A 9,647-nucleotide genomic window follows, 5' to 3' on the forward strand; every position below is an offset into this window, starting at 1 on the left:
ATGAAATTAATGGGTTAGGATTGAGGGTTCCGACTTGTTTAATTAAATATGTTGAGTTTCGAATGACCCGTATAATTTTATATTTATACCCTCAACGTGATATAAATCGACCTACAAACACAAATTGTCACTCTTAACACGACCGAATAGGATCCTCCCCATTTGGACATAGTTTTTTATAATCTAATCTATTAAAATTGTTATTTTTATTTTTTTTTATAAATACTATTTTACTATTTAGATTTTATTTTGTTACGGCTGATAAATATCCTGGCGATGCACTTGCTGGCATTTAACTTCATAAAAAAGTGAAAATTCCACGGTGCAAGATTGACCTAGAGAAGGACCAATAAATGCATGTAATTCGTTGCTGGCAGATGGCTCCAACTTCAACAAATAATTTAATCTTCTTAATTTCTCTTCCTCTTCCCCCACCTTGCGCTTTCCTTTGACGATGGAAACTTGAAACAAAATCCTGGGTTCCGCACGTTAGCTGTCTCTTACTGATCCCATCCCATCCGTTCATCCAAGAGTCAAGGGCCGGAGCTTGTGATCTTTCTTATGTCCAATAAAATAATACTAACTTATCACATACTACATTTTCCTCTTCATGGGCCATGCCAGATAACTTCATTACACTATGTTCAGAGGTTATCGCTATAAGCATGTTCATTAGTACCAACAGCGTAGTGTAAGGGAGAATTCAACCCAGAAAACTGGGAAGAGAGGTCGGGTTGCAAAGTAATCAAGATGGGCATGGGCCCCTCTATTCATTGCAGAAACAGCTGTAATGTAGATGTACTTCCAATTCCATTACTGTTTTTGTTTATGTTTTCCTTCAAGCTTTGGCCATCTATGACGCTATCTATATATTTTCTGTTCATACATCAGATTCTTTGACACAAATATATACAGTGCTGCTCCCCACCTGCTATTATTGAAAACTGCTTTTCAGAGTGCTTCAATGAGTGAATATTATCTGGTAATTAAGCTTGCTATTCTCTGATATATCTTTATAGCCCTTACCTTTTGGTGGATGTATAGAATTATTGTGTTAATAGCATCAATGTAGGGGAGGACTTGCAACAAGTTGCAATATGTATATTTATGCCATGGAAATGAAGTGGGATGCATGCGGAGATTTAATTAATGCAATGGGGATGGGGTAGGCAGAACCATACACCTGCACCCTTTTTTGCTATTTGTAATCATAACTGTTTACTTTCCTCCACCTAATCTAATGATGATTTCTGGGTTTTGTTTTTTTTTGCCTCTCTTTAATTATGATTTTCGGAGACAAAGACAGTTGCTCTTCCTCAATGACGCATAATTGTTGTTTTTAATGCCCAACTCAGCACAATTTGGTGGGTCGTCTCTGCTCTCAAAGATATTGTTTGATTGAAAGCCTGTTACTGATGTCTCATAATGTTCTTTTTTATGGTTCTTTGCTCAATAGGAATTAGGAAGTTGTTTACACCCACTCCATATCCTATATTGTCTGATGTATTTGGCGTAATTAATGGTTTTTAAAGCACTTGGGTGGTTTTGGTTTTCTTGTTCGGAGAGCATTTGCTGGTGTTTTGTCTGATAGTGTTTATGGGTACCTGTTTCGTACTGTAACCGGCAATGTCAGCCTCTTTGACTTTTCATTTTCTTCTCTATCTTTTCCTTGCTATAAGGCATTAGCTGGTGATATATGTATGAGTTGAACTGTTGAAGCTTTCTCTCCCAATATACAGATAGTTGTCTTTTAGGTTATGACGAGAGGTGGTGGGACTTTGGATATGCCCAGCATTTGACTAGGTAAGTAACGCTGTTTCCCTTTAATGGTTCAAGCATTTGCTGGTGTTTTGCCTTTCCTAATGCTAACTGTTGATAATGATCTGTCAGAGGTTTCAGAAAAAGAGATGATGTTGAGTGTGAATTGCCGCTCTTCCTCCTCTTCTTGCCCCTCTCCTTCTCACCTGAGTTTCGCAAGGTAAGCTTTCGATGATTCAACAGTTTTGATAGTGCAGTTGGTCCAATGTCATTGCTTCGATTTTATGCAATTAGTAACTTTTTCTCCTCTGTTATCATTTTGGTTTATTTACAGTGCGCCTGAGAATGGACTGCCCGGAAGTGTACTAAATATGTCACCCAGAATATCATCCTATTTTAATCGTGTAAGTATCCTGATATTTTCACCCATTTGCTTATCAAGTGATCGTGAGATATTCTTTACATCTGATGCTTGAGATTCATTTTCCTAACATTGTTTAACATATTCGTGGGGCTGTTGAGTGGTTCAAATGAGTTCCTTTCCTTCAGCTCAGGCTCTATTTGTGGGAAAATATAGATTCTGGAATTGTAGACCAAACCAAGTTTCTGATAAACTTTGATTTTCGGGTTGCCTAGTGTCAACTCCTTGATGTATTTCTTGCTGGTAGCCTTGGTCCAATTGATAAGGAGTGGGACCAAATATTTCAATAGGGTACTTGCTGAGCCATACCACATAGTTTCCACCAAGAACAAAAATGGTGGGAAAAAACAAAAAAAAAAGAATGCCAGAAGGACTACTTGGGGGGGGGGGGGGGGGGGGGGGGTGTGGAGTTTCAATATTCCCTTTTAAGTAATTCTCTGTATAGACATTGGGGCGGACTAACTCTAAGGCCTCGTTTGGTTCGCAGATTAGATCAATGGAAAGGAATAGTTATTCCTACAGAATAGTTATTCCTTTATTTAGTTGTATATTATTTAAGGGAATAGTTATTCCTATGGAATAGCTATTCCCTTACGAAGAGGAATAGGTATTCCACTCAAAAAGGAGAGGAATACCTATTCCTTTCCCGTGGGAATAAATAAAAATTCATCTTTTGCCCATAAGCCCCAACCCTCTCAACACCCAAGTATCTTCTCTCTCTCTCTCTCTTTTTCTCAACTCAGTATCTCTCTCCATCTCTGCAATTATATTCTCATCTCCCTCTCTCTATTTCTCAACCCAGCTTAATTTGTTGTAGTTTTTTTTTTTTTTTAATAAATCATTTTACTTTGTAAGCAAAGAACAAATGTTTGTTGCTGGAAAACAAATAAAAAATAATAAAATAAAAAGGGCTTTGCAGATGATCTATTTTTTAATTTTTTTATGATGGTGATATGATGATTATGTGTTTTTTTTTTTTTTAATAAATCATTTTACTTTGTAAGCAAAGAACGAATGTTTGTTGCTGGAAAACAAATAAAAAAGAATAAAATAAAAAGGGCTTTACAGATGATCTATTTTTTTATTTTTTTTATGATGGTGATATGATGATTATGTGTTTTTTTTTTTTTTTTTTTTCCTTATAAATCATTTTACTTTGTAAGCAAAGAATGAATGTTTGTTGCTGGAAAACAAATAAAAAAGAATAAAATAAAAAGGCTTTGCAGATGATCTAATTTTTTTTTTTTTCCTTATAAATCATTTTACTTTGTAAGCAAAGAACGAATGTTTGTTGCTGGAAAACAAATAAAAAAGAATAAAATAAAAAGGGCTTTGCAGACGATTTATTTATTTATTTATTTTTTTTATTTTTTTTTTCTTATAAATCATTTTGTAGCGTAATTGTATATATATAAAAAAAAAAAGAAAAAAAGAAAAAAGCCATGAACTCTCCAAAATTGAAAAAAAAAAAAGAAGTCATGGTACGTATAACTATTTATGTTTATGAAATAAAGAAAAAAAATGTCCTTAAGAATGTAAATTATATTTGTATTATAAAGGTGTTTTAGAAAATTTGATTATAATATGATTTCATTTACCAGTGTATTGCACTGTACCAAACAGAAGAATACATATGCACTATTCTATTCCACCGTTACAACCAAACAAAAGAATAGGAATAGTTATTCCATTCCACCTTCATCTATTCTCATGAATAGTTATTCATTTCCCTAATGGAATAGACATTCCGCAAATCAAACTAGGCCTAACTCTCTAAGACTGAATAGGCCAGCTAATATGCTGAATATCCTTGCTGCAATATGATAAGAGCTATTAATTGCTCCTGGAATAGAAGGATTAAAACTTTCTATACCCCACGCCGGATTTATGGGTTGTACACTTCCAGTTAGTCCATAAGGATTAGGCACCTACAGTCAAGGACAGTACAAACCTGCAAAATGAAATAAGCCCCTTGTTTATTTGCAGCACTAAATGGAACCTTATTATCTTTTGGATTGGGGAATCAATAAATCACTTTGATTGCCAAACAGAGGAAACCAGCTATTTTTTCATTTGAAACATACATCTACATAACCATAACTTGTCTAATGGCATAAAAAAACGCTACACTTTCTTGCTTGCTTAGCCAAGAAAAAAAAAAAAAAAGAGCACACTGTTTCTGGAACTAAGTATTTTTCTATTGAGTTTCGAAAATTATGGCCGGGTGTTTAGATCAAATTTTGGCCCCAGATCTTGCCAAGCACCTGGTCCATATTATAATCAGATTATCTGTCAAGTAGTTGATGAAAGACTAAAATCTTCATTATCTGTTGGATTAAACTAGTAATATACCATGTTTCACGTATCATGACTTGAAAAAATATCCAGAAAAATCATGACCTTCCCCTGCATAATGATTCATTTACGAAAGACCTTGATTTCAGGACCAATCTTCATTCACTTTTTTTTTTTTGGTCTTTTCTTTGCTGGGTATCTTCATGAAATTACCCTCTGTATCTTTTGACACAGTTCGTACAGTCGGAGAGAATATTATCCAACCAGGCTTCCCTGTGCTGGGATTCCAAAAATGCCGTGGGTTGTTCCATCAACTCTATTCCTTCCGATGGTACTCCAACTCCGAAGGTTTGTAAATTATACACACCTTTATTGCCAACTATAAAACTGATGGTAGTAACCAAGGAATTCTCCAGAACTTCCTATGCGTGTCTGCGGATGTGGGCTTCAAGTATCTGATCTTGTTGAAATAACCTTACATTCATACTCTATACAACTAGTCCAACTAATGATGGTGTTTTACCATCTTCAAGAATCATTCACGTTCAATCACCAGATAAAGCCATTATCTAACATTTTGTTGTGTTTGTTCTAACATTTGATTTGGACTTTGAAATGCAGTCTTCTGCAGAGCTGAGGGAGGAGATTGCTACCCTTGAGGTCGAAATTACGCATTTGGAGCGTTCTCTTCTTTCACTCTATCGGACAGCTTTCGAAGGGCATGTAACCTCCTTTTCAAGTACTCCTGGACCCTACTTACAATACAAGATCGAATCATCGCCACTAGTTCTATCGAATCAGTTACATCACAAAATGGGGCAGCATGTGTGCAGAGGTGGTTCAATCCATCATGATAAAATGTCTCCTGCACATGGTTGGGCCAGTTCAGATAATCAGAGTTGTGCTGCAAATCTAAAACCAACATCTAGTAGGGTAACATGCCTCCCTTCTCTGACCTACATTTGGTTAATGGAACCATTTTTCCATATTGGCTTACAATTCTTTACAAATTTGTGAGTGTGTTCTGCGATACTCTATGTTGTGATGCATTGTGAGATGAATATCTTCTATATAAACTTCTAGTTACATGTTTTTCTATGATGAGAATTTGCAGGACCGGAAAAATGTTGGTTCTGGTCATCGTAGCCTAGCAGATCACCTTGCTGCTTCTTGCATTGATAACACCCTTAACACTCCTGATAGACTTTCTGAAGACATTGTGAGATGCATATCTTCTATCTACTGCAAACTTGCAAACCACCCTCATACCCATTTAGGCTTGTCGACTTCTCCTAGTTCGTCCTTGTCGTCCTCTAGTATATTTTCTTCTAAGAATCCATGTGATAGTTGGAGTCCACATTACAATGAAGATGCTTCATTGTACCCTCAACTTCAAGTGTCAAAAGAAGATAGTGGACCATATGCTGCAATGGTGGAAGTTCTGAAGATATGTTTAGACGACGACAGTTTCAATTTTGCTTCTAAAATGCTACAAAATTTCAGGTGGTCCAAATATACTTCATCATTGTCAACTAGCATGATTGGACAAAATTTCAGGACTTCTGTTAAGAGAAATTGTAGTGTTCTTTCAAAAGGCTTTCTCATTTCATTTAATGCTCTCATTTCTTTTAATGCTGTCTAGGTCATTGGTTCGAATTCTTGAGAAGGTTGACCCAAGAAAGATGAAACGTGAGGAGAAGCTTGCTTTCTGGATCAATATTCACAATGCCTTAGTGATGCATGTATGGCTCTCAGTTGAACTTCTTTAGCTTTAGCTTCCAGCAAAAGCTGGCGCTTTGAAACAGACAGAAAATTATGTCATAAAGTGGAAATGCTAGCAACAAGCTAACAAGGAATCCCTCTTAAATGATTTACATCAATGTCAACCCAATTGTATGATTTTTGCTTATCTTGTAGAATAGTACTATTAAGGAAAACTAAAAATAATTGCAAATAGTCTGTAGCTCTAATTTCAGAGCAGATGGTTGCAGTCATCCATAATGTTTTTTTAAACATCTCTGTAACTTGTACACTAAACTCCCTGCCCATGTGCCACATGATCAGCCCTCTAGAAATGCTTCATGTTGATTCTACTATATTTCTTAAATATTTCCTTCTTTTTTGGGTACATAATTCTTTTTCTCAGTTGATCTATCGGGTCCTTGTTTTCTATTATAAATTATTGTGCTATTGGCTACAGTAAAGACATCTGGTGAGGCTTTTGATGTTCTCATTGCAGGCATATTTGGCATACGGAATTTGTAATCGTATAAAAAGTTCCTCCATTTTAAAGGTAGAAAATTTATCATAAATTTATTGTTATTGTGTCTGCAATATACTAAAATTAAATGTACTTCTGTCATTTTAATCAAATTCATCTTCAGGCAGCATACAATGTGGGCGGACATTGCATTAATGCCCATGACATACAAAGCTCCATTTTAGGAATTCGATCACACCACTCGGCTCCGGTATGCCTTTTACTCTAAAATCCTTCACACTTTTTGCATGCATGAAGGCATATATGACCTCCATCCCAACCGATGAAAGTTTCCTAGTTTTGTTTTATTTCACTGTCTCTCTCGGTGCCTGTGCGGTTGTAAACATTGGTAAAAGCACTTGAAAATAGAAGGATGGTTGAAGTTCCTCGGTTGATCTAATGAGTAAGGCATCTAGAGAGAGTAAGAGTGGGGAAGTTAAGGATATTGAAGTCATATTATGTTGATTTAACATAATTTCAAGCTAAATAGAGGCCCATTCTGCATAAAGCAAGACACGTACTCATTACAATCGCAATTCATATATTTAATGCTTTCCTTAACACAATGTGAATGCAGTGGCTGCAAACACTGTTTTATCCAGGAAGAAAATTCAAGGCAGGGAGCATCAGACATGCATACGCGTTAGAATACCCTGAGCCACTAGTTCATTTTGCGCTATGTTCAGGGGCATACTCTGACCCTGCGGTATGAATGTTTTTTCTTCAAAGCTATGATTGGTAACAATTTATAGTTCCATAATCAGAGTGTGAAAGAATACTTTTGGATTCTTTTAAATGCACATGCATTTGGTATAGTCTGATGTTTTTTGTGATATCTTGTTGGATGTAGGTTCGAGCCTACACGGCGAAGAATATATTTCAAGATCTCAGAATTGCTAAAGAAGAGTTCATTCAAACTAGTGTCCATATCCACAAGGAAGCGAAGATTTTCCTGCCAAAAATCCTAGACTACTTTGCAAAGGATATGACACTAAGCATGCATGGGCTTTTGGAGTTAATAAATGAGAATCTATCAGAAGCTCAACAGAAGGCTATCAAAAAATGCATGAAAGGAAGGGTCGATAAGTTCATCCACTGGTTACCACAGAGTTCAACATTTCGATATGTGATACATGGAGAATTAGCCAAAGGGAGAACAACAGCCTGATCGGCCCTTGCTCTGTATCAGTGTATGTAGGAGGGATCTTAAAGCGTTTGTTTTTGTTTTAAACAAATAAGGGATAAATGTTAAGCTGTACAGGCCGCCGCCGGGGTAATATTAGAATGACAAAACTATAAATAATTTTTTTTGTTAGATTTAAGCAAGAATGTTGTCTCATTTGTTCACAGCATGTGTAAATTAATTATTGAGAAAACACGTACCTTCACTGTTTGAAGATGAACCCTACATTGGATTGTTGCTTGAACAAGAACATAGTGTTGTGTTGTGTTGTCATAGTGTTGGACGGAACATTAAAACTGGAGCAATGAGATAGTATCGCCGTTTATACTTTATTGGTTGTCAACAGAGAAGACAGTAAAGTATTAGCTCCTGCTTTTTCTCTGGAGGAACAACCGCAGAAGGAAAAGTTTTGAGTTTGCTTGGTTTTCGCCGGGGGGGCTTCCCGTCTTCCCCTCCGGGTGCTGGTGTCTCCTCTTAGCCTTTAGGGCTAGGGTGGTTTTTTGTTCCTCCTTGGCTTGTTTCAAGAGGTGGATGGTTTTTTTCTCCAAGCTTTAGGGCTGTTGGAGTTTTGTTCTTCCCGGTTTTTGAACCGGTGGAGGTTTTTTTTTTTTTTTTTTTTTTTTTTTTTCTTAGTGCAAGCAGAGTTTTTATGCTGATGGGGCTTTCCGGTGGGCTCAGTGGTGAGGGAAGTTGCCGTGTTTTGTGTGTTTTTTGAATGGTTGTTTGGATCGAAATTTTGGGATTTAGATATACACTTTTCTCTCCATTCTTGCACAACACCAGCCTCACCATTGGGTTTACCGGCGTCCTCCGAGTCCCCTGACGTTCGGCGTGTTACCCACCACCCCCTCCACATTGGCGCGTGATGGCCACACGCCATTCTCCCGTCTTCTCCTACCACGTCGTATAGCGGTTTCTCGGATGACTTGGTGCTTTCCTGCTGGCGGCTCCTCCCTCCCCTCACCGAGGCTCTGTTTTGATGGTTTTGTTGTTGTATTTGTTTTTTAGATGCAGTGTCCGGACATCTTTGTTTGTGGTGGTGTTGTCGAATTTAGTTAGATCTGCAAGCTGCCTGTTAGATGCTCGGATATTATTGGAGTTTTTCACTTTATAGCGTAGATCAGCCACTTTTATTTTTAGCAGTGATGCTTATTTGGTTAGGTGGCTTCCAATGTATGTTCTTGTAATCTTTGGGTGTTTTTATGGTAGTTTGCTCCCAAATTAAAAATTAGTTCTGATTTTCTGTTTAAGGAGTCTATGTAACATTGTATTTGGACCTTTGGGTCTTTAGGTTTTTAATAAGATCAGGTACTCTTTCTTAAAAATAATTAAAAAAAAAAAAAAAAAAAACAGAGAAGACAGTAAATAAATAAATCTCACTTCATTGCAAAGCTTCTCTGTCGTCACCCCTCCACCTCTAAAAGGGGGAAAATAGATATTAAAAAAAAAAAAAAAAACCTATAACACTTTGTTATGAGATAAGTGGGATGAAATATTCTTAATAAGAAATGTTATATGCTCCATTTTATTTTTATCTCATAATACTCGGCGGTAGGGTGTAGTACTTTTTTTTTGAAACTGGTATAGCACCTCTTAAATAAGTGATTGTTTAAAAAATATATAGCATTACTCATTCTAAATAGCATTTCTCTTTTGTTATTAACATAAACTTTTTTTGAACAAATAGCATGTGCTATCATTAATTCTGCAAACAGCCAAGAGGCTTACAA

General features: G+C 36.5%; 1 protein-coding gene across 7 annotated transcripts; it reads left to right on the forward strand.

Moving 5' to 3' along the window:
* Positions 1–447: 447 nt before the first annotated feature.
* Positions 448–8,142, forward strand: LOC133872001 (uncharacterized). Of its 7 annotated transcripts, none has more exons than XM_062309499.1 (15): positions 449–798; positions 892–982; positions 1,073–1,165; positions 1,303–1,364; positions 1,740–1,803; positions 1,891–1,978; positions 2,093–2,162; positions 4,709–4,822; positions 5,096–5,407; positions 5,589–5,977; positions 6,117–6,216; positions 6,714–6,767; positions 6,859–6,945; positions 7,312–7,440; positions 7,585–8,142. In XM_062309499.1, the coding sequence occupies exons 6-15, from the start codon at positions 1,908–1,910 to the stop codon at positions 7,900–7,902; spliced, it is 1,644 nt and encodes a 547-aa protein (XP_062165483.1). In that variant the 5' UTR covers positions 449–798; positions 892–982; positions 1,073–1,165; positions 1,303–1,364; positions 1,740–1,803; positions 1,891–1,907; the 3' UTR covers positions 7,903–8,142. The 7 variants fall into 7 exon arrangements, with proteins under 7 accessions (XP_062165487.1, XP_062165483.1, XP_062165486.1 ...); XM_062309502.1 differs by having other exon boundaries at positions 449–787; XM_062309503.1 differs by lacking the exons at positions 1,073–1,165; positions 1,303–1,364 and having other exon boundaries at positions 448–798; positions 1,900–1,978.
* Positions 8,143–9,647: the final 1,505 nt, after the last annotated feature.

The sequence above is a fragment of the Alnus glutinosa genome, chromosome 6 (assembly GCF_958979055.1).
Source record: "Alnus glutinosa chromosome 6, dhAlnGlut1.1, whole genome shotgun sequence".
Classification (NCBI taxonomy): Eukaryota; Viridiplantae; Streptophyta; class Magnoliopsida; order Fagales; family Betulaceae; genus Alnus; species Alnus glutinosa.